At 40.7% G+C, this 26,660-nt stretch overlaps 1 protein-coding gene across 2 annotated transcripts in view; it reads right to left on the bottom strand.

Moving 5' to 3' along the window:
- Positions 1-13,342, bottom strand: part of pex5lb (peroxisomal biogenesis factor 5-like b) — a 40,106-nt gene extending 26,764 nt beyond the window's left edge. The window contains exon 1 of one of the 2 annotated variants that reach the window (XM_020042234.3): positions 12,796-13,342. In XM_020042234.3, coding sequence (XP_019897793.2) covers positions 12,796-12,810 — 15 coding nt within the window. In that variant the 5' untranslated portion in view covers positions 12,811-13,342. The remainder of the gene's footprint in view (positions 1-12,795) is intronic. The other variant, XM_034291503.1, reaches the window with a different exon arrangement.
- Between the last annotated feature and the right edge of the window lie 13,318 nt (positions 13,343-26,660).

Raw genomic sequence — 26,660 nt, 5'->3', positions numbered from 1 at the left:
AATAGTTACAAAATCAGGATAAAAATACAAATCTTATTAAAATGGTGGAACATTAGGCATGCAATAGTCTACTGATGTGTTTTCTGTCTGCTCCTCCAAAATTCCTGAAATGTAAGTATGTGAATTTTGAAGAAAAATAATTTTAATTTGCCAGTATTTGTTTGTGGAGCCCTCTTTGAAACATACAAGACTATCTTTCATTTCCTAAGGCCAGCAGGGCAGACAAAACAAAGGGCAACGTTTTTACTTTGATAAAGCCTGGCCTACAAGGCCTGGTTTCATCACCACTGTCTCTTGAGCCTGACTTCACAGAGTCTAAAACTTCATCCAGAACAGAGCTCTGTCCCAGGAGGTTCTATGATTGAGATTCAGATCCAAAAAGGGTCTGAAACAGTCTTGGTGCAAGCAACACAAATGAGAGGTTTAGAGTTGCTGACAAACTGGCAGAAATCAGATTTGTTGCCCCTAAACAAATCCAGGGACACTGAAATAGCTTGCATACTCTATGTCGAAAACGTTTGGGTAAATGTTCCCTCTTTTTTTTTTAATAAGACTGAATGAGATTTAAATAGATGGGCAAAGTCACCATTATATTTCCGGTCTCGCATTTCTGTAATTAAAATAACTGCATTGCCTTGTATTCACTTTGGAATTTCTATGATTCCTCCATATCCAATATCAGAATACTGGGACACACTGGGTGCAACATCTAGTAATATTTGTAAAAGACCAAGAATCAAACAATTGGCTTTACAAAGACCCTGGTGGGTGGGCTGTTCTGAGTTTTATAACACTATTGTGTGGGGGACAACTGTTATATGAATGAATTCTAATGACAGTCTGGTGCTCAGTGAAGAAGAAACTTGTTTTCTCTCACATATTAAAGTATGTAATATACCCTGATATCCCCTTAAAACTAGCTGGACATTATGACTCATGATCTGTGATGTTTTGTCTGCATGGAAATAAGTTGTTTTGCTGATTATTTTTTTGTAATTGCGTTTAATTAGCAGTGAGAAACACTGCTCTAACCAATACTACAGGTGCTGGTCATAAAATTAGAATATCATCAAAAAGTTGATTTATTTCAGTAATTTCATTCAAAAAGTTAAACTTGTATATTATATTCATTCATTACACACCGACTGATATATTTCTTTTAATTGTGATGATTATAACTGACAACTAATGAAACTCCCAAATTCCGTATCTCAGAAAATTTGAATATTACTTAAGACCAATACAAAAAAATTTTTTTTTGAAATGTTGGCCAACTGAATAGTATGAACAGGAAAAGTATGAGCATGTACAGCACTCAATACTTAGTCGGGGCTCCTTTTGCCTGAATTACTGCAGCAATGCGGCGTGGCATGGAGTCGATCTGTCTGTGGCACTGCTCAGGTGTTATGAGAGCCCAGGTTGCTCTGATAGTGGCCTTCAGCTCTTCTGCATTGTTGGGTCTGGCGTATCGCATTCCTCTTCACAATACCCCATAGATTTTCTATAGGGTTAAGGTCAGGCGAGTTTGCTGGCCAATTAAGAACAGGGATACCATGGTCCTTAAACCAGGTACTGGAAGCTATGGCACTGTGTGCAGGTGCCAAGTCCTGTTGGAAAATGAAATCTGCATCTCCATAAAGTTGGTCAGCAGCAGGAAGCATGAAGTGCTCTGAAACTTCCTGGTAGACGGCTGCGTTGACCTTGGACCTCTGAAAACACAGTAGACCAACACCAGCAGATGACATGGCACCCCAAACCACTGACTGTGGAAACTTTACACTGGACTTCAAGCAACGTGGATTCTGTGCCTCTCCTCTCTTCCTCCAGACTCTGGGACCTTGATTTCCAAAGCAAATGCAAAATGTACTTTCATCAGAGAACATAACTCAGCAGTAGTCCAATCCTTTTTGTCTTTAGCCTAGGCGAGATGCTTCTGACGCTGTGTCTTGTTCAAGAGTGGCTTGACACAAGGAATGCGACAGCTGAAACCCATGTCTTGTATATGTCTGTGCGTGATGGTTCTTGAAGTACTGACTCCAGCTGCAGTCCACTCTCCCCCACATTTTTGAATGGGTTTTGTTTCACAATCCTCTCCAGGGTGCGGTTATCCCTATTGCTTGTACACTTTTTTCTACCACATCTTTTCCTTCCCTTCGCCTCTCTATTGATGTGCTTGGACACAGAGCTCTGTGAACAGCCAGCCTCTTTAGCTATGACCTTTTCTGTCTTGCCCTCCTTGTGCACAGTGTCAATGGTCGTCTTTTGGATAGCTGTCAAGTCAGCAGTCTTCCCCATGATTGTGTTGCCTACAGAACTAGACTGAGAAACCATTTAAAGGCCTTTGCAGGTGTTTTGGGTTAATTAGCTGATTAGAGTGTGGCACCAGGTGTCTTCAATATTGAACCTTTTCACAATATTCAAATTTTCTGAGATACTGAATTTGGGGTTTTCATTAGTTGTCAGTTATAATCATCAAAATAAAAAGAAATAAACACTTGAAATATATCAGTCTGTGTGGAATGAATGTATACATTATACAAGTTTCACTTTTTGAATGGAATAAATAAATAAACTTTTTGATGATATTCTAATTTTATGACCAGCACCTGTATATGCCGATGACATTGTCTTTTATGAAAACAAACCTAGCGACTAGTAACCCAGCTACTGTATACTTCATTTAAATGATCTGTTTGGTACAATTTCTGTCTGTAGAACAAATTGTATTTACATGTGAATTGATGGCTGTTTGCAAGACCACACAGAGTAACATTAATTTACAACCCCTTTTCCAAAAATGTGTGACGCTGCTTAAAATGTAAATAAAAACAGAATGCAATGATGCGCAAATTATCTAAACCCTGTAATCAATAGAAAATAGTACAAAGACAACATATCAAATGTTGAAACTGAGACATTTTATTGTTTCTGGAAAAATATATGCCCACTTTGAATTTGATGCCAGCAACACGTTTCAAAAAATTTGGGACAGAGGCAACAAAAGACTGAAAATGTTGTGTAATGCTAAAAAACTAAATCTGATGGAATATCACACAACTAATTAGGTTAATTGGCAACAGTGTTGTAACCTTATTGTGTATTAAAAGAGCATCCCAGAGAGTATGGGTCTGTCAGACGTGAGGATGGGAAGGGGTTCACCATTCTGTGAAAGACTGGATGGGCAAATAGTTCAAGCAATTTAAGAATAACATTTCTCAATGAAAAATTGCTAAACTTTTTGGGATCTCAACACCTGTGGTACATGATATTATTAAACGATTCAGAGAATCTGGAGAAATCTCTGTATGCAAGGGACAAGCCCGAAAAACAATATTGGATGGCCGTGATCTTCGGGCCCTCAGACAGCACTGCATTAAAAATAGACAAAATTCTGTAATGGACATCAATGCATGGGCTCAAGAACACTTCCGAAAACCATTGTCTTTGAACACAGTACATCGCTGCATCCACAAATGCAAGTTAGAACTCTAACATGCAAAGAAGAAGCCATACATAATCAAGATCCAGAAACACTGTCACTTTATCTGGGCCCGAGCTCATGAATTGAAGTGAAGTGGAAAACTCTCCTGTGGTCTGACAAATCAAAATGTGAAATTATTTTTGGGAATCATGACACTGCGTCCTCCGGGTTAAAGAGGAGAGAGCTTGTTATCAGCGCACAGTTCAAAAGCCAGCATCCATGATGGTATGGGGGTGCATTAGTGCACATGGCATGGGTGACTTGAACATCTGTGAAGGCACCATTAATGCTGAACGATATATACAGGTTTTGGAGCAGCATATGCTGCCATCCACGTGCCGTTTTTTTCAAGGAAGGCCTTGCTTATTTCAGCAAGTCAATGCCAAACCACATTCTGCATGTATCACAACAGCATGGCTCCTTAGTAAAAAAGTATGGGTGCTAAACTGGCCTGCCTGCAGTTCAGACCTGTTCCCTATTGAAAACAATGGAAAACATCGACATCGAACTGTTAAACAGCTGCAATCCTATATCAAGCAAGAGTGGGAATACATTTCACTTGCAAAACAACAGCAATTGGTCTCCTCAGTTCCAAAACACTTACAGAGTATTGTTAAAAGAACAGGTGATGCAACACAGTGCCATTGTACCAACTGTATACAGTATTGTACCAACGTGTTGCTGGCATCAAATTCAAAATGAAATTCTTCCAAAACAATAACATTTGTCAGTTTCAAACTTTGATATGTTGTCTTTGTACTATTTTCAATTAAATATAGGGATACATGATTTGCTCTTTTTATTTGTATTTTACTCGTAATTTGGAAACAAACTTACGTATCAAAAACGTTTTTTTCTGCTGCAGTCTTGATGTATAAAACTTTAATTGGTTTATGTAACATGAACTGTGTCTGCTCTCCTGCTATTCATAAATAAATCTGCCTTTGTTTGGCGTGCCCCTTGCTTTGTCAAAGTCCTGTCAGAGAGAGCAGCGGTTAAAGTAAATCAGAACATACAGTCCAGTACAGCATCTTGGTAAAACAAACAGTGAGCAAAACCGTAATGGTATTTTTTTTTATTCCAATAACAAAGGAGGAAAGGCCAAGAAAATTATAGACAACTAACTACACAAACATTTAAAATGACGAAGATGTAAACCGACAGTTAATTGAAACGGCAGTACACATTGAAACGTATAATGATGTCTACTCCTTTTCTCAGCAGGTACACATTCATATGATGCAAGCCAGCACGTTTTTATTATCAATTAATCATATATTACGTACAGTATTACCTATATTACATACAGTCTAACCCATATTTATTTAGTAGCCTATGATCTCCAAGGGCCTAGGTCATACAACTGCTACTATGTATTACCTCACCATGTGCCATAAACACAGTGATTGACTGATTATCAAACAGTCACTTAAAAAGCAGCACACTTTTGTCTACTCTCAAAATAATACCAGAAACTTAAGAGTGGAGTATGCACCTGCCATTATATGATTGGAAAGAGTCTGTTACAAATAAACTGTGTGATGACCTACACCAACTGTCAATAGGACCACAACAATTATAGCCTGAATTGATGGGTTCACTGATGCATTGAATCCAGCCCTAAGCCCTTAAATCCATTATTTCTGGAGACAAAGTACTATATTGCAAATAGCATAGTCCTACAGGGATACTCTTCTCCTCACACAGCCTCTTGAGAAAAGACATTTTAGCCTCAAGCCTTCAGTGTCTTGCATTCATTTCAGCACCAAGGTCATATTTGCCCCATTCTGGTCACACTAGCTGCTCATTAGAAATCCCCACTCATGCCAAAGAAGCGTCTAAAACATACAGTATAAAGCCCAGTGTGTGGTCCAAATCTATCATTTATACTTCTTATCTCAAGCGAGTTCCGTAGGTATGTAATTTTCCGTTGATGCGGTCGATATGAAGTATGGCCATGAAGGATGAGTGCTTCATTTGAAGGGCACACACACAGCCGGCAGACCACCTGGGAGGTGACTCTGTGACATTTTGATCCCAAGTCAGAAGCTCTTCGGCTCACTGCTGCAAAAACATTCTATTTGTCCATCAATGCCACAGGTATTTACATTTGTCTAACCAATTAACTACCACAACAGCACTGTCCACAACAACACTGTCCACAATACTGCCCACAATACTGTCTACAATACTGTCCCCAACAAAACTGCCCACAACAATACTTTCCACAATACTGCCCACAATACTGTCTACAACACTGTCCACAACAAAACTGTCCACAACAATACTGTCCACAATACTGTCCAAAACAACACTGTCCACAACACTCTCCACAATACTGTCCACAACACTGCTGTCCACAATACTGTCCACAACACTGCTGTCCACAATACTGTCCACAACACAGTACATTCGACAACAATACTGTCCACAACACAATACTGTCCATAATACTGTCCACAACACTGTCCCTAACACAATACTGTCAACAACAATCCTGTCCACAACACCACTGTCCACAATAATACTGTCCACAACAACACTGTCCACAATACTGTCCACAACTCTGTCCACAACACTGTCCACAATAATACTGTCCACTACAAAACTGTCCACAATACTGTCCAAACAACTCTGTCCACAACAATACTGTCCACAACAATACTGTCCACAATACTGTCCAAAACAACACTGTCCACAACACTCTCCACAATACTGTCCACAACACTGCTGTCCACAATACTGTCCACAACACTGCTGTCCACAATACTGTCCACAACACAGTACATTCGACAACAATACTGTCCACAACACAATACTGTCCATAATACTGTCCACAACACTGTCCCTAACACAATACTGTCAACAACAATCCTGTCCACAACACCACTGTCCACAATAATACTGTCCACAACAACACTGTCCACAATACTGTCCACAACTCTGTCCACAACACTGTCCACAATAATACTGTCCACTACAAAACTGTCCACAATACTGTCCAAACAACTCTGTCCACAACAATACTGTCCACAACATTATTCATGATAATGTCCACAACACTGTCCACAACACAATACTGTCCATAACACTGTCCACAACACTGTCCCTAACACAATACTGTCAACAACAATCCTGTCCACAACACCACTGTCCACAATAATACTGTCCACAACAAGACTGTCCACAATACTGTCCACAACATTGTTCATGAAAATGTCCACAACACTGTCCACAACACAGTACAGTCGACAACAATACTGTCCACAACACAATACTGTCCACAATACTCTCCACAACAATACTGTCCACAACAACACTGTCCACAACCATACTGTCCACAACAATACTGTCCACAACAACTCTGTCCACAACCATACTGTCCACAATACTGTCCACAACACTGTACATGATAATGTCCACAACACTGTCCACAACACTGTCCACAACACTGTCCACAACACAGTACAGTCGACAACAATACTGTCCACAACACTGTCCACAACACAATACTGTCCATAATACTGTCCACAACACTGTCCTTAACACAATACTGTCCACTACAACTCTGTCCACAACACCACTGTCCACAATAATACTGTCCACTGCAACACTGTCCACAATACTGTCCACAACAACACTGTCCACAACAACACTGTCCACAATAATACTGTGCACAACAACACGGTCCACAATAGGACAGTGTTTGGACAGTATTGTGGAGACTGTGGTGGACAGTCAACAACATCCCTGTCAACAACAGTACTCTCCACAATATTGTCCACAATACTGCCCACAACGCTGTCCACAACGCTGTCCACAATACTGTCCAAAACAATACTGTCCACAACGCTGTCCACAACGCTGTCCACAACGCTGTCCACAATACTGTCCAAAACAATACTGTCCACAACGCTGTCCACAACACTGTTAACAATATTGTCCGCAACAGGCAAATTCTTTACTTATTTTTCTCCAAAGAACCCACTAATCATAAATCATTTATTGTGTTTTAGGCTTTAGTGTGTCAGCTGAGAGGCTGACAGCTCTCCAACTCTATACCCTTCTGTCCAAAGACATGAAATAGATACAAACATACACATACACACACATTTTTGGTCTATCATTAGCTAATCCAAAGGGTAGTTAATGACTCTAATGAATGAAACCATTTATATTTTACATAGGACATCTCTGGCTGCCCTCTCCCTCCTCCTGCTCTGTCCGTCTGTCTGTCTAGACACACAACCAGAGACTGATACAAGTCTAGCCTGATTCTGTAATGACATATACATCTCTCAGGCTTTTTGTATGTTAAATCTCCTTTGTTGAAAGTGCGTTGTGGGGCATTTTAGTATGAACAGATTTCTTGCTGGAACAGCACTGGGTCGTTTTTCAAAGCCACACTGCAGCAACATATGCGTGCCGGAGGCATGGCTTAGAACGCTGCTCCAATGGAGGCCATAAATACGGAGTTTGGAATGATGTTGAGTCATTGGATTTGTATTCACATAGACTGAAACTACTGACAATGCTGCGCCAACGCCCCCATTAATGTGAATAGCAAACACTTCAATTCTATTTCAAAGGCCACAATGTTATTACTGGCACTAACATGCAGGTGTATCTCAGGCTTAAAGGCTTAATTGAATTCATATAACAGAAGTTCAAGGTTGTAGTGTGATTGAAATTTAAAGGCAGTGTTGACTGTAGCAGAGACTTCATTCATGGCCGCATATGTCAGCTTAATCGTAAATGTGCTTTTAAAGTGCATTGCGCAATCTGTACTTCTACAGCGACACAGTTTGAATGGAGCCTCAATGTTATCTTCTATTCGGGAGGGCTTGGTTACTGTGCAGAGACACAAACAGATTGCTTTAAAACAATTTAGCTCATCTCCATTACCATAACTTCCATCATTCCAAATTGAGCATTACAGATAACACTAGATTACTTACAGGCACTTCCCAGAAAACAGGCAGCATAATTCTAATTCATAACAATACAACAATCACAACAATACTGTCCGTAATACTGTCCATAATACTGTCCTCAACAGTGTCCACAACACAATACTGTCCATAATACTGTCCTCAACAGTGTCCACAACACAATACTGTCCATAATACTGTCCACAATAACACTGTCCACAATACTGTCCACAACAATACTCTCCACAATACTGTTCCCAACACTGTCCACAATACTAGTAATAGTTCAACAGCTACGAAACAGCCAAATACACAAGATGTATTCTCTCAAAAAGGAGGTGCCAGACCTGTCTGGATGCTTTTAGGTTGTATGAACGTTTTGTCTGAGAGTTTTTATGCTTTACTGGTTCAAATGGAATGTGGGTCCAAGGGATTTTTTCCTCAGCAAAGGTGTGAAAGTGTAAGCATTGGCTGAACAATCAAATGACAATGCATTGTATTGTCCTGACAATTTGGAAGATTGAGACCTCTGGGAATAAAATGAGTCCCAATGCACTTAACAGCATGTAGTTGTAAATGGGGTGTTTTCACTCTCCATTTCCTTCTCTGAACAAGGCTGAAAAGACTTCTGGTCATATTAGTGGTTTTTACTTAGAAGCAGTGTTCCACTTCCACATTGTAATATTCTTCTTATGGATGGAAACATTAACAGTTGGTTCACAGTTAGGATAGAAGCATACATATATGAGAATGTGAAAACAATCCTAGCAGGTAAGTGGTAGATTTTCTTTTTGGCAAATTGTCAGACGCTTCATTTACTGCTGTGAAGTTAGATCCTCTGCTAAATTTGTGTGATCAAATCAAGGTCGTATTATCTTTGACTACTGTGCCACCGACCTCCAGTCAAGTACCGGAAGTCGTTTTCACATTTAATTTTAGTAAATAATATGTCATTCATTTTTTATGGAAGCACCATTCCGAAAATGCATTCACTGTCAAAATGAAAAGGCATTTATTCTCTTGTGATCATTGTTTTAAAAACAGACAACATTGTTCCAAAAAAAATTTCTTCTTCAGCAACAACACCTTGACCTGACCATAAATGAACTATGAAGGCGCTTTCAAAAATCAAACTTGTTCCATAAACTGTAGATGGAAGGACATTAATGACAGCCTAGGCTTTGACATAGTTATGTCTGTCGGGCAGCAATGCAGGTTTTGAGATCGGTTGTCTTTGTCCACTAGCTAGCAATAACTTGTTCAAGTGACGCGCACACTCTCCTGTCCAAGTCAAACCTGAATGAGGTTGGGTTTTTGAAATTTCATTTACATGTTATTCAGCAGACTGATTATGTCAAATTTGCATGAAAATGATATTCATATTTACTGCTTGACTCAACCAGGTAGATTATAGGACAACAAAAACATAGATTATAGGACAACATGATAGGCCCATGGGCCCCCAGAGGTCCGGGACAAAGCCAACTTGCAGGGACTGCATGTGTCCTCTACACCAGTGAATCTGTATCATTATCTTCTACCCCCAAAAGCCTGGTCTTCAAGAAACAGTAGAGCAAACGTCAGATGTAGTGTTCTGCCCACCCTTTGTCGCCTCCTCTATACTGTACATCACCAAGCCTTAAAGGCCACAGTCTGACTTAGATGTTGAAAATAAAATGATTGTAGTCTTATTATAATTATTGTGTTCATTATAATTATACAGTGTAGGCCATGTATCAGACTCACCTCTAAACAGTTTGAAATGCAATTTTGTAAGAATTGTTCTATATAAATAAAGTTGGATTTGACAGTTATGCGTGCAAACATGACATGACAAAGTGTCCTGGAGGGGTGTGGGGGGGGGGGGGGGGGGGGTAATAGATAAATACACATTGCGTGGGCGTGATTGAGTTTGGTCATTGTGGGACTCCTAATTCTGTTGTGCTGGACGCACCATCTTTCTTTTACCTTGTTCAGCAGAATCTTGCACACCTGGCGATATAAGCCGATACGGTAAATGCATTACCAGAACACGTCATTTGTCGCCCTTTTGTGGTGGTGAGCTGCATTAACGAGACATCACTAATACAAAAGTGTGGTATACATCAATCAAAATGGTCGAGCCAGGCCCTGGTTGTCACCGTTTTCAGCTCAGAAAAACAGAGCCTTATGTACAGCCCACTCTCTCCAGAGTCGTCAGTGGCTGTTGTCTTGTCACGTGGACAATGGCCATGACCATATGGTTGGAGCTACAAACTAATAAGTAACTTCATTCAAATCTGGAGAGTCTCTGGCACAAGTGTATGGGCTTAGTTTTGCTGTAAGATGCCCACAAGCCATGCTGTCAAGCAAACGCTGAGATAAGGAGTCAGTGGACAAATCACCCTCATCACGTGCACTTACAAATACGATTGAAATCAGGGTCAAAAAAATATTTTCCTAAACAATAAAACAAATACAAATGAATAATTGTATCATATCTTTGATAAAAGACAGGTAAAGCAATAAATAATAAAACAAAACTTTAGTTTGAAATTTTAAAGAAGACCTGGTCACAATATCACAATATCGCTAATTTGATAGAATTAGTTTCATAGAATTTAGTGCCTGGGACCTTTATGTATTAACATTTAAAACTTGTTGTTATTGGTGTAGGCCCTTTAGTGTTTCTCAACCCCTGCTCCTTGGCGCCCTCCTGCCCTGAATGTTTTAGATCTCTCCCTGCTCTGTCACACCTGATTCAAATGATCATCTCATTATCAAGTCCTTCATGAGCTACATCAGGTATGTTAGGGCAGGGAGAGGTGTAAAACATGCAGGGCAGGGGGGCATCCAGGAGCAGGGTTGAGAAACTGGTGTAGGCAAACAGATTTCAGTGGGAGTGATAGGAGTCACCTTACTGAATAAAGTAATCATAGTTTAAAATCCCATGTCTGGGTAGGACAGGACACATCTTGAAGAGGGAGGATGGCTGAGGAGGCAGTTACTGTGTCACATGACTGGATGGTAGATTAATCCAATCTATCCCAATCTATTTACTAAACAGACTCAGTGTACTTAGGTGGAAGTTTCTGGGAATTAAACTAGCCCTGTCAACACACCAACAAAAGTGCATCTGAGCAATAAAACTGTCTCCCTTTTGAGTTTTCACCATGATCAAAAAGGAAATGTATGTATGGATCTGTAATAGAAATTACATTTTATACATTTCAGCTACAGAAGAGCAACATCAGTGAGGGTGTTGTGTTGTGTTGTGGGGACTGTACCATCACTTTGTAATGCAGGATTAATCAAAGCCTTGAGGTCCGGAGACAAGAACTATTGTTTTTTTTCTCTCCCTGGTAGATAAGTAATTGACTAATTTCACTTATCAGCACATTCAGGAGTTCATCTGTCCCACATTAACATAGTTTTGCATTTAAATCACACAGAAACTAATCAAAGACAAGTTTTGGATGACCAGCACTGAATTGAATGTTCTCACATCAGTATCCTTTCTCAATCCTAAAGTGTAGCCTATTTTGTACCCTCTTCTCCACTCCCCTACCTCACTATTGTACCTGGTCTGATCACTCTGCGTTGATTAGATACCATAATACGATAAAATCTAACGGCTGACAAATAGTGTCCAAATATATTTTCTACCTCAGTGTAGTTTGAGGAGTTTGAGATGTTGGTAGCTACCAGATAACATTTTACAAAATGTGACAAAAAATGCACTTCCTTTGAGTTTTTAATAAATTAAAATCAATCATAGAAACCAAAGCTTAACCACCTGTCATGCTTGTCAGCTGATTCTTCATATTCATTAAGGGATGGCTCAGGATAATTCTTCTCAAGTGTTGTGTAAGTCTGCCTTGTCCGAATGGTTTTAATACAGAAGAGCACAGTGCAGCTAAAATCTAAAAGGTAAGCATAGACCTATCTGTGAAATCAGGTGGTTTTATTTTGAGAAAACTATAATTCAGAGAGCAGGAATTAGCATGTGTTTTTTTTTTGAAGACACATGTAATGAACGATATCTTACCTAAGGCGTCCACTAGAAACCAGAAGTGGTCCACTAGAAACCAGATCACGCCTTTCCCTCAATCAAAAAAAGGGCCATTCAAACCTGTCCGTTTAATTAACCAAAAGGCAACTTGGTTTGTCTCTTAAAGTAAAGGTTATTTAGGCACAGAGCGGTTTTTAATGTTACTTTTTCAAAAACACCTAATTAATGCCCACATAAAGCATGTTTATTAACGAAAATGAATTAAAAATGTCCCAAAATCTCTAGGCTGTAATCGCTTTTAGTATTCTAGGTTATGTAGCCTAGCCTACACGTGTCACATTATACCGTTAAAAACTGTATTTTGGTGAAATTCTTAAAAATCTGATGCTTACCTGCACCTGGTACATGTTCAGGCAAATTGGAAGCAGATTGTTGAAGTCGAAAATACTATTTCAGCACTTGGTGAACGTTTTCACCATATAAGGCTTCGACAGATAAGGAGCTGTCCCTTGCGTTGGTACTGAACTAGGAGTTGACGCTCGGTTTCGAATCCAGCTGCTACCCCATCGGTGACGAGAGGTCCCGGACCACTAGTCAACACTCGGTGTTGGGCCACTACTCAACACTCGTGTTTGTCAAATACGGCACATTTTATTACAAACTAACGTATTCTCTCTGAGACGCACGGGTCCTTTTTTCAATATTTTCACAATTGCAGTATTTGTATTGTGCTCCCGAGGCTATCTTCTCTCGAGGGTAGAATGAATGTAGCTTCCCTTGTCCCATCTCCTTAACTCAACCAGAGGGACCGCTCAAGCCAACTCGTAGGCTCACGTGCCATCCCGTAATGAACGAGAATACAGTCTGAATCCACGTGAGAGATCCCGTTAGCCCGAGATGCTCTTTTGATAAGGCTCGGCAAAAACATGCATATTTTATGACATTTCATTATCACAACAATTACCCTACCAGTGATCGCAGTTGGTTTTAGCGCAGTACCATAGAAAATCAATGGTACTGTGCAGTAACATTAATACAGTGGGGAGAACAAGTATTTGATACACTGCCGATGTTGCAGGTTTTCCTACTTACAAAGCATGTAGAGGTCTTTTTATCATAGGTACACATCAACTGTGAGAGACGGAATCTAAAACTAAAATCTACAAAATCACATTGTATGATTTTAAAATGATTAATTTGCATTTAATACAAAATGAAATGCTCACATTACAGAATGCATGGTTTTATGCTCTAATTGCAGTGATATTATTATTTTTTTTTTATGGAAGTCAATGGGACATTTTTGTCCACGAAGGTGTCCAGAGGGAGTATATGGCACTACATAAAATATACTAATGCAATCAAATCAATTTGGTTGCTAATCTTTGACATATCCAAGACTCTAATAACCACCAAAGCCCCATGCCCCTACTATTTATTACATGGAAAAAATTACTTTTTTAATGATTCTTTGCAATAAATGAGGTAATTCAAACAATCAAACTGGCATTTAAAGGGTTAAAATCCTGAAAATGATTGAATGTTTGGTTGTTTTGAGCAGGTTTCAAGTTGTTTAAGAGATTTATGGAGAAAAAAAAGCTGAAAAAAATATTAATGTATAAATATTTTATATCAGTTTATTGTACGTGTACATTTTTGTCCACGCAGGTGTCCGGAGGGTTGTAAATTTGATGGGCGCACAATGGTTAAACGGTTTAAATGGTTGTGATGGCATGGGGCACTTATCCTCACACACAGACATGACGTGGCAGCGTAACTTGGCTAAAAATCTCAGTGCATGTTAAACGGCACATTCCTAAAATAAAATAAAAAACTGTTGTCAAAAGTTATTTAAATAATTCAGTTTTCAATATTTGGGTTTTCCTCATTTAAGCTACATATACATTGAGCAACATATTAAGATGGGTTAAATGTAAAGGTTTTAGTTAAATGTTATTATTAAATCACTGATTTATTTACCCAAGATATTTTTGTATTTTTTCTGTGCTATGAACCCTACAGGACTCTGTAGGAGGATGGTGCAATCTTTGCAAGAGGTGTAGTTTAATTTATTCATCCTAAAAATCACTCTTCATTTATCTTGACCAACCCCAAAGATGGTTTGTTCTAGAGAAGCCTTTCTCAAACCCATGCCCATGGATTAGTGCTGGTCCAAGGAGGAGTGCCTTTCTGTTCTCCACGGCAAATCCCACATGAGAAAGTCCCACTGATTGTAATAACGCTTAGTTAGCAGTTGGCTTTCTATTTTACACCTACAAACCGGAATAAAGTGTTCAAAGAGTTAGAGTTACTAGTTATTCTTAAAACTTAAACATATGACTCTCAGAAACACGTGTATCTTCTGTTTCCCGCTCTGGTGCCCAAAAACTGTGCAAGAAGTACTGAAAGGGGCTGTGGCAAAATGTCTTCTATACACATCTTCTTTAATGTTTTCATAAACTTTCCAATTATATTCTAACTTACCATACCATATCATCTTCTTCCGCTTATCCGGGGCCGGGTCGCGGGGGCAGCAGTCTAAGCAGGGATGCCCAGACTTCCCTCACCCCAGACACTTCCTCCAGCTCTTCCGGGGGGACACCGAGGCGTTCCCAGGCCAGCCGGGAGACATAGTCCCTCCAGCGTGTCCTAGGTCTTCCCCGGGGTCTCCTCCCGGTGGGACGGGACCGGAACACCTTCCCAGGAAGGCGTTCCGGAGGCATCCGAAACAGATGCCCAAGCCACCTCAGCTGACCCCTCTCGATGTGGAGGAGCAGCGGCTCTACTCTGAGCTCCTCCCGGGTGACCGAGCTTCTCACCCTATCTCTAAGGGATCGCCCGGCCACCCTGCGGAGAAAGCTCATTTCGGCCACCTGTATCCGGGATCTTGTCCTTTCGGTCATGACCCAAAGCTCATGACCATAGGTGAGAGTAGGAACGTAGATTGACTGGTAAATCGAGAGCTTCGCCTTGCGGCTCAGCTCTTTCTTCACCACGACAGACCGAAACATCGACTGCATTACTGCAGAAGCTGCACCGATCCGTCTGTCAATCTCCCGTTCCATCCTTCCCTCACTCGTGAACAAGATCCCTAGATACTTAAACTCCTCCACTTGAGGCAGGCACTCTCCACCAACCTGAAGTGGGCAAGCCACCCTTTTCCGACTGAGGACCATGGCCTCGGATTTGGAGGTACTGATTTTCATCCCCACCGCTTCACACTCGGCTGCAAACCGTCCCAGCGCATGCTGAAGGTCCTGGTTAGAAGGGGCCAACACGACAACATCATCTGCAAAGAGCAGAGACGAAATTGTGTGGTCCCCAAACCTGACACCCTCCGGCCCCTGGCTGCGCCTAGAAATTCTGTCCATAAAAATTACGAACAGAACCGGTGACAAAGGGCAGCCCTGCCGGAGTCCAACATGCACAGGGAACAAGTCTGACTTACTGCCGGCAATGCGGACCAAGCTCCTGCTTCGGTTGTACAGGGACCTGACAGCCCTTAGCAAAGGACCCAGGACCCCATATTCCCCAAGCACCCTCCACAAGATGCCGCGAGGGACACAGTCAAATGCCTTCTCCAAATCCACAAAACACATGTGGATTGGTTGGGCAAACTCCCATGAACCCTCCAACACTCCGTAGAGGGTATAGAGCTGGTCCAGTGTTCCACGGCCCGGACGAAAACCACACTGTTCCTCCTGAATCCGAGGTTCTACTATCGGCCGTATTCTCCTCTCCAGAACCCTGGCATTCAAATTCTAACTTACAGTATTTTAATCCCTCCAAATCATATTTATTGGTTGGGCAAACTCCCATGAACACTGGACCAGCTCTATACCCTCTACAGGGTGATGGAGGGTTCATGGGAGTTTGCCCAACCAATCCACATGTGTTTTGTGGATTTGGAGAAGGCATTCGACTGTGTCCCTCGCGGCATCCTGTGGAGGGTGCTTCGGGAATATGGGGTCCTGGGTCCCTTGCTAAGGGCTGTCAGGTCCCTGTACGACCGAAGCAGGAGCTTGGTCCGCATTGCCGGCAGTAAGTCAGACTTGTTCCCTGTGCATGTTGGACTCCGGCAGGGCTGCCCTTTGTCACCGGTTCTGTTCGTAATTTTTATGGACAGAATTTCTAGGCGCAGCCAGGGGCCGGAGGGTGTCAGGTTTGGGGACCACACGATTTCGTCTCTGCTCTTTGTGGATGATGTTGTCGTGTTGGCCCCTTCAAGCCAGGACCTTCAGCATGCACTTGGACGGTTTGCAGCCGAGTGTGAAGCGGTGGGGATGAAAATCAGTACCTCCAAATCCGAGGCCATGGTCCTCAGTCGGAAAAGGGTGGCTTGCCCACTTCAGGTTGGTGGAGAGTGCCTGCCTCAAGTGGAGGAGTTTAAGTATCTAGGGGTCCTGTTCACGAGTGAGGGAAGGAAGGAACGGGAGATTGACAGACGGATCGGTGCAGCTTCTGCAGTACTGCGGTTGATGTATTGGTCTGTCGTGGTGAAGAAAGAGCTGAGCCGCAAGGCGAAGCTCTCGATTTACCGGTCAATCTACGTTCCTACTCTCACCTATGGTCATGAGCTTTGGGTCATGACCGAAAGGACAAGATCCCGGATACAGGCGGCCGAAATGAGCTTTCTCCGCAGGGTGGCCGGGCGATCCCTTAGAGATAGGGTGAGAAGCTCGGTCACCCGGGAGGAGCTCAGAGTAGAGCCGCTGCTCCTCCACATTGAGAGGGGTCAGCTGAGGTGGCTTGGGCATCTGTTTCGGATGCCTCCGGAACGCCTTCCTGGGAAGGTGTTCCGGTCCCGTCCCACCGGGAGGAGACCCCGGGGAAGACCTAGGACACGCTGGAGGGACTATGTCTCCCGGCTGGCCTGGGAACGCCTCGGTGTCCCCCCGGAAGAGCTGGAGGAAGTGTCTGGGGAGAGGGAAGTCTGGGCATCCCTGCTTAGACTGCTGCCCTCGCGACCCGGCCCCGGATAAGCGGAATAAGATGGTATGGTATGGTAAATCATATTTAAATTTTACTGTATTTGGTTGACCTAATTTTACATATTTTTGTGTGTTGTGTATGTTTGTTATTTTTATCTCTTAATTGTATTTCATGGCCCCAATTCTCTGAAAAAGAACACTTGATGGGCCATGTTATGACTGCCTAAAAACAATTACGTGTTAGCGTGGTACAAATCACAGATACATTATATTGAAAAATGTGCATTAATTAAAAGGCAATGGTAAGTCATTTTATTTCCCCAAGCTTTCCACAGAGGAAAAAAGCCATGCTTTTCTATTCCCTAAAGCACAAAAAGTTTGAGAATCTTCCTTGTTAGAAGCAGCTAATATCTAACTTAGCAAAAACATCCAGCAGTTGAGGGCAGATGAGCAATCATGCTCCAATTTGCTCAGACAAGAATAGTCTGATTAAATCCATTGAACTGAGAAATTAACTCCCCCTATTCATTCTGTCACCTGGGGTTTTCACTGCATTTACTGTACAAGATCTTCTGTGCAGTGGCAAGAGAATATCAGGCATCCCAGTGAAATTAGTGATGTGGCTTTTATTAAATTGTACTTCTTAAGCGTAACTTTAAATGCTGTGTCTATTTTGCAGAATGTGTTGGTGTAGCTGAGGGTTTTCTAAACGCGGATCCCCAGCTGGTTTGAAGGGAACCACCAAGGGGCCCACAGCTGTAGCCCTTCGTGAGGCATGGGCGGGGGGGATATAGGTTAGAGTGGCTGGTAAAATTAGCCAACACAACACATACTTAGTATTGTACTTATCTTGGTGTAATGGTGCTGCTGGTAATAGACGACATGTGGGGATGAATGAACAGAACATACATTTCCGGAAAAAATGAAGAGACCGCTGCACCTTTTTCTTTCCTTTCCAAAGAAGGTTTTGAGTGAGGATCAGAAGGGTTAAAATTAAGAGACCACTGCAAATTGAACCCTTCTGTTCCTCACTCAAAACCTTCCTTTTCCACCTTTTTGGAAAGGAAAGAGGTAACTTCAAAACGTAACTTTAATCTTTAAAATCAACAAAAATATCTTATAAATATTATATTTTAGTTTTTATACTTCGGTTGTATAAACCGAAACCTGAACATGTTATGATGATGTCAAATTGATCATGAGAGATGTCAGTATAAATTGCATGCAGTGTGAGGTAAAATATTTTTATGCTCATGCTACTTAAGAAATGATCTGTGATTAATGGTTCTCCTTCATTATGACATTTCTGTTGTTTGTCTATTCATCTTTAAAAACCAAGTGATAACACTCACTGTCGGAAATTAGCAGAGACCTCGCAATACAATATTATTAAGTATTGCAGTGTTTCTACACCCATGTGTAAACATGTTTTTATCAACAATACTGTGTGTAGAAACCATGGGTTGTTATGATTTCATACAGCTAGTTACAATGACAAGAAGCTGCCATGTGGCAGGATCGTAGATGGTTTGTTTAAGCTACCTTGATGTCTTGTTTTTGGTTGTTTGACATTTCAGGTCTATGCTAATTGACACATTCTAATATGGCAATTTTGCTTGCAAATTAATCAACTGTGTTATAATTTTAGATACAATAAGTGCTTATTGTATTGTTACAATAAACATTTGGAGACAAAATACTGTTTAAATGTTGGAATTGACAGTTATTCTGCCGCAGATTAATTTGTTGCAAAATGACCAACCTGTCTATGATAGAGCTGAAAGCAAATGTGCTTACTATTCAAAAGGTATATGAAGACAAAAGCTATGAAGCTATGAAAACATTTTGGTTTGGTGTAGGTACAGCGGATTAGTGCAATCACAACATTGCAATATTTTTAGTGCAGTATTTCACAATCTTGGAGAAACGTACTTTATTTCCTACCCAATTTTAGCCCGCTTGGAATGCAACAATTTTACTGAACAACTGCACTAGTTTGTTGAGGTGCATTTAGGGCTCAACAGACTTGCCAAATTGCTTCCAGGCCATTTTTCCTTTGTCCCATGGTGATTATGACATCCCCATTCTTTTAAGTGCTCATAACTGTGTGTATGTGTGTGTGTTCGTGCCATGTGTGTATGTATGAAGAAATATATCTACTCTGAAATACAAGTTGTAACTTGATAAATGCCTCAGTCTGGCATAACATATATATTATTTAATATGTTTAAACTGGTTGCATAAAGTTGAATAAGTCTGTATGTAGAATTGATATATAATTACTTTAAATATAATTGGTAGTGAGCATATTACATAATTGGAAATTATCAGTTACATAATATTCTCAAATGTTCTGGTGATGCATCCATTTAGCAGGATATAACAGTTGTTTTCGTCTGGCAGTTATCCTGTTGGAGGTAGCTTGAAGTGGTGAGCATAACTTTACCAGTTTCTATGGGTCAGATGGTTGCTTTGGGTCACAGCACATCAAAATATATTGTTCAGATGGCAGGACTTTTTGTTGTGACTGACCTGTACAGCTCGTCTACCCTCTGCCTACTGGAAGAGAGACCCTCTAGATTAAAGACACATTTCAGTTTGGCATTAGGATTATCATTAAATTATTGAAGTCTGATGTTTCTGTTGCCGGTAAACGGAGAGAGTTAATCTCATATCCAGATGCTGTGGCTGAAAAAAGTGGCCCTTGTTATGAATGTTAGCAATCTGTTTTTGCTGTGTGTTACCGAGGGGCTTCGTGGGAAGTTCATGGTTGACCTTTCTTTCATGTACCAGGACTGGAAAACATCAATAGCTCTGTATGATTGATTGTACAACTTGTTCAGAAGAAGTGGTTTTATTTATGAAATGGAAATAATTGTGAAAGAACTTTGTAGAACAGCAACTGTAACTTCTATTGAGATTTTGGACCTTGCATTTAGGACCTTCACTGGAAACCACGGAAAAACACTATACAAGGTTCCATTTTGGAAGAATGCTTCGGCAGGGCTGTTATTGTGGTTGATTAGCCAGAGATTTGACAGCTATGTTATCCCTAATTAGTCACCTCATCTCAGGCATGTCCACTTTTCCACTACAGGTGCCCACTGTTTTCCCCCACATGTCACATCAGAGTAATGGGATTAGTGGAACGCAGATTAGGCAGCCTCAAATCACGAAACGGGTTAAAGAGCTCCTTCTTGTATTTAGTTAACACTCAACTCAAATCGTATAGGCATAACAGTTGACAGCAAAAACAGCTGGGACCAGGCTGTCACATTTGTTATTGTGTAAAACGAGGTAGTGGATGATACATCTCTACATATTCTTTTTTTTTCTTAGCAATTTGCTTTAGATACCCATATGTGGAAAACTGTTTTGTGGTCTGACCAAACAAAATGCATCTGTTCTTGTGGTAAAGGATAGTAACATGTATTGAACCCTGCTATCCAGGAATGAGCTGCATATCTGCATGGAGCCGTGAATGTTACCACAGCTCAGCAAAAATATAACTTTGACATAAATGCAAAAGTGTTACTTTGGTGCAAACCAAACATCACCCAAATATCACCCAGATAAAATTAGTTGTCAAACAATGGTGGCAACATCATGCTGTGGGGATGTTTCACATAGTCTGGGATTGGAGCAAGGTACAGATAATCCCTGATGCCTACTGCAAGAAAGGTCTAGCTGGAACAGATATTAACATATCAAGAAGACCACCAATGCTACAGTGGAGTGGCAAAGGAACAAAAAACTATTGCACTTAGAACCCTAACCTAAATCTAATCAAACATTTGTGGAATTACTTGAAGATTGCTGTCCATTATACTTGACAGAGCTTGAGCAGAAGAAATGTCAAATGTTGCTACATCTGACTGTGCAAAGATGAGACAATTCCCAAATAGACTAGTAGCTGCAATCTCAGAAAAAGGTGCTTGATATTTCAGATTTCTCTTGGAATTTTAAATAGTTTGATAGTCCAAAACAGACATCTAAATCATAGATTGCCTCTTTAACCATATATTTTGGTTAAAGTGCCTAAGAACACAATGACAGCGGAAATTAACAGAAGCATCTCACCCTCTTTAAAAGCTCTGCACCTGTGAGATTTGACATGATCAAACAACAGCAGAGTGACTTAAGATATTGCCGGAGTGCCCAACAATATCACGGCTTCTTTCGGGCAGAGGACAAGGCAGCGTTGGTGTTTGCTTTAATTGAATGTTGCCTGTATTCTGACGTGTTGTCACTTGGCTCGGCTCAAGCTCTGTGGCTCTCCTGCTGAGCTGGAGAACAGAGTGCCAACCTGCTCTGTCTCAACTGCAGGATGGCAACACTGGAAGGAGGGATACAGCATTGAAGGAACATTCCATATGCCCATCAAAAAGCACACATATATATATATATATATATATATATTTACACACACACACACATATATATATTTATGTATATTTAAACCTCGGTTTTTGAAGTAAATGTTTTTAATGGGAATTTTTCATGGGGCTCAGAAGGGCTGCTCCCCGAGCAATGCAGATATGTTGTAATGTCCTGCCAAATTGTGAAGCGATTCTATGACATAACCTCTTCATGACCTTTGTGTTGTCCTATTGGTTTGTCATGAGGAGTAGTGGAGTTGATTCGCACAGTGTTTTGCTGTGTTCATTTTTGATTGCCGGTTGTTTAATAGCATCTTGATTTTGGTTGTATGTATTGTTGGTTCACAGTTGTATGCACCTATACTACACTTCCTGCTTTGTGTTGGTGAACTGTCCTGCCATGGTGTGTGTTTTCTTTAATAATTCATTTTAATTCAGTCAAATTGGGATTTTTATATTCCTTTAATATACCCGCCTGTTCTGGCAATTTGACACACAGACAACTGTTGTGCTGTTTGACTATAACTGTATGTGACCTGTACATGACCAACTGTCACACATTTTTTTTTTAACATGTCAAAAAGAATAGTGCTTAAGATCCCAGAATTGATATTTAACCCGATCATTTTCACTGTGTGTCAATCCAGCTATGCCAGGCTCATAAAAGCTTATGCAATTTTTTGCTGTGGGAACAAGGAGTAGCCTGTATGGCACAGACCTCAAAATGAAACAGAAATACCAGGACGGCACACATAGTAAAGGTCACTGCAGTTCGACAGTTCTGCCATGGGTACTTCTATTTCTATGCGCTCTCCATGTCAATGTGCGTTAGGCTTCAGATTCTGCAGTGTTAACCAACATAGGACTTCAGTAAGTGAGCGATGTAAGCCGTCTATAATCTGCTTTCCCCAGCTGGCCAGATGTTGTGTGTTATGTGAACGTGATGCCCACACACGAGGCAAAATCGGTCCATCTCCAAATGTAGCAACTGCTTGCACAAACTGTGCAGGCTAGGTGATGAATCCATTAGCGCTACACAATGAAAGAACAATTTACAGTGGTCTTACACAAATAGGATTTGTTATCGTGATTAATGGACCTATATCCACAGATGAGTCCATAAATGTTTTCCAGTCATTTTAGGGGCTGTTGTGAGTATGATAAATAATGCAGACGGATGATGAATCCATCTATAACTTTTTTCAGCCTCTTTCTCTCTCTCCCTTATATTTTCCAGCTGTTTTTCACTCTACCTCTCTACCTCTCTGCAAATTATCTGACTTAATTCCAGGAATTGGTGGTTAATCCTCCATGTTTTGTTTACAGACCAAAGGACACATTTGGTTCTGCATTTCTGACCAATCTTTGCCTGTTTAGCCCAATTCAGTTTCTTTATCACTTTAATAATCCTTTTAGAAGTAATAAATAAACCTGCTTGGCGACTTGAGAAACAATAAAGGTACTCCTAACGCTTAAAATCTGTTTCCCACACCCAGTAGTCACACAGCCTATTTGGATCATTTTCTATTATTAGACCTTTTCCAAATAAATGATGATAATTTCTCATAAAGGTGCTTGTTTCATGGCCTAATTCAACCAGTATTTTATTAAAGACTCTCCGATAGCGATGCAGTTTGGACACAGCCCAATTTGGAATATCTGAAGAACATCTCTGTAACCATGTTCCAGAAATTGCTATCACCACCAACAGCTGTGCACTCCACCATACCGATGTGTAGCAGGATATTTTCATCAAAAAGAGAGACAGCCTCTGTGTTTATGTCACCAGTGTCATGCTGTCTCTCTGTACCCGCACGTGAGCTCATGTGGCCCAGAAAAATTGTTAGAGTCCAAGTGATTAATGTCCAGTGTATTATAAACCACTGACCACACTCCCCTTACAGAGACGTCCTCACAGTGTTAAGTTGGGTGGACCATGAACTCCAGTGACTGTTTACATACATAATTGGACAAATATACTCATTCAAGGGTATTTCTCTATTTGAACTATGTCCCACTTTGTAGAATAATAGCAAAATCAAAATATTTTTAACAAATGAAAATACAATTGGATTTTAGATTCTTCAAAGTAGCCACCCTTTTGCCTTGATGACATCTTGTCACACTTCACATTCTCTCAACCCACTGTATGATGTAGTCACCTGGAATGCTTTTCCAACAGTCTTGAAGAAGTTCCCATATGTGCTAAGCACATGTTGGCTGATTTTCCTTCAATCTGCTGATCATCTCAATTGGTTTGAAGTCGATTGTGGAGGCCAGGTCATCTGATGCAGCACTCTCATTGTCAAATAAGCCCTTACACAGCCTATGATAGTCCCGCTTATGCCACTTATACATACCAGATGAGTGTGCTTTGGGACGACCGGTCTAATGTCCATTTAATGTTTCTTCATAGCTGTTAATGTTTTTTTTGCAAGAAGGAAGTGTTAATCATTTGGCTCAGTGCAATGAAGAGCATAGAATCAGAGAAGTGAAGGTCGGGTTGATATTTTTAGCATGTGAAAGGTAAGGCTTATGATGAGAGCTGCGCTTCTCCATTACAAGTCTGTTGAATGGATGCACTTGATGAGAAAAAAAACATGTTGTACCATACAATCAAAAAGGAACTGATTAAAAACAGATTGACTACTTTGGTAAACAAATGAAAAATAGCGGTCTTCCAATTCACAACCATGTTCACTGTTGGACAAACCATGGAATTAAATGGGTCGGTATATATTACCACTATAGCGGTATCTATCCATCACATTTGAACCAGGTGCAAAGGCATTGTTTTTTGTTTAGTCTGGACAAAAACTATGATTTCTGTGAAACATGTTTCAACGTAAATACACTGATTTGACCAGCTTTCTCTAATCTCTTGATGCTGTCGGATTTTAGAGTAATCAAATAACTACTCAATCCGCTCAGTTGGTACCATGCTACGGCCAGAATGGTCGGTCGTCAGAAGTTTCGGGAAACGCCTGGAATCTGGCAACCCACGCTGGTGTCAGGAAAGGTCTCTGGCAGGTGGCCAGGTGTCTGTGACGATGGGGAGGTTTGTGGGATGTAGAGGTCAGTCTTTTTTGTATGCTGTAAATGTTGAAAACTAGTCCCTCTTTCCATTCTCCCCTCACCCCGTCTCTCTTTGTTACTCTCTCTTTTTTCTCCTCTCTCACTCCACTCTCTAGCCTCTCTATATCGCCCTCTTCCGGTCTTTCTCTTTATACCCCCTCTCTCTCTGCATCAGTTAATATGTTAAATAAATATATATAAAATTGTCTGTAAAATCAATTAACATACAACTCGGACAAACATACCAAGGCCTACCAAGCTACCAAGGCCATTTTAACAGTCCCCAAGATGAAAATGAATGCAGGATATTATAGAGAGTCATTATCACATGTAGGAAATACCTCTAAAAATGTTTAAGCAAACTGCAGCATTTGCTTTTGAAGAACAAAACAAAACTTCACAGCACAATGGGGACTGGGAAAACATAGAGACTGTATGTAGATTTACAGTACATTAAAGTAAATATTAGCGTATATATTTGAATAGACTATTTTATTTTGTGTTGGACTCCAGGCAGACAAGCTGTTGCAAAGGCATATGCTAATAGGGATCGTAATAATGTTAAATAAAATGGTTTTAAAAAATCCCTCTCTGTCAGGAGTGTTGTACCCTCACCATCTGTTCTCCTGCTGACCTCAGCAAACATCACTCGGAAAGTGCTGAGGAGATGTCTCAAGAAGTGGTGGGGTCATGACATCTGAATAAGTTCACTAGGGAAACTCTAGGAGTCATCATAATGACCGTGCATTATTGCAAAATTGTAGACATATTTATTGATGATTGTGTATTTATATGTGTATTTGGTGGATGAGTGTGATACACAGACATTAAGAAGTTGTTTCTGCAAGCTCCTGAACTTGCGATTCAGTTACATCAATTAACAGGTTGTAATGTTCATGCCTGTGCATTACGGATGTTCCCGTTTATAAATGCGAAGGGAATTTGTCACGTCTGTCCACATCTCGTGTCCATCCATTTGACACACAGTAATCCGCATGTCAAAGAAACAACTTCCATTCGTGTGTTTATTTGTTTATTTATGACAACACCTAGACCAGGGATCCGCGATGAAAGAGACAATCCAGACCAACAAATCTTACAAACTCTTACGTTCAATGACATCTTCATCATGCACACAATACATACATACAAAAATATAAACAGAATGAAAATAACAGCATCTAAAGACGCACATTAAAGACAGTACAACAAAAGACAGAATACCCCATATTAACTTGCACGACAACAGTCTGGGTCATTTAGTGACAGGAGTAAGCTGTAAGTTAGCCACAAACTACCTATGGTGGTGTGCTGCCATCTCCTGTGAGATGACACGTCAACAGCCCTGTAGTTGTGTTTACAGTCATCCTATCTGCCTTTCTCTCCTCAAACGTGTACATTTTAGTCATTTCGATAGAAAATCCCATTATCGCTTGCACCTTACAGTTCATCAATGCATTCACTTATTTTTCCTCACATTCTTGGGGGACAATATGTAGGCATTGTAATCTAATTTAATCAGGTACGTCTTTGAGGAGAGACACCTAGACTAGACGCCATATGGCCACAGTGTCAACCTCAAGTGTCCTGCAGATATCAAAAATTTTCATTTGCTAATCTACACCATGCATAATTTACCGCAACCCGGCTGCCCTAGATCTGTGTGAGGAATGTGTAAAATATAGTGTAGCTGTCTACCAACAAATCAATCTGAAGATTTCATTACTGGTATTGCTGTATTCACATTTTATTTTCATGTTTACGTCTAACATCAATCCAACATACTGGATCGGCATAATACTAGAATGTTTGCAATTTAAGCCTCTGCTTGCCGTTCAGCATTGCTGTTCAGCATTGCTTAAAAATAAACTA

The sequence above is a fragment of the Esox lucius genome, chromosome 3 (genome assembly GCF_011004845.1).
Source record: "Esox lucius isolate fEsoLuc1 chromosome 3, fEsoLuc1.pri, whole genome shotgun sequence".
NCBI classification, from domain to species: Eukaryota; Metazoa; Chordata; class Actinopteri; order Esociformes; family Esocidae; genus Esox; species Esox lucius.
This window is presented reverse-complemented; position numbering and strand designations above follow the sequence as displayed.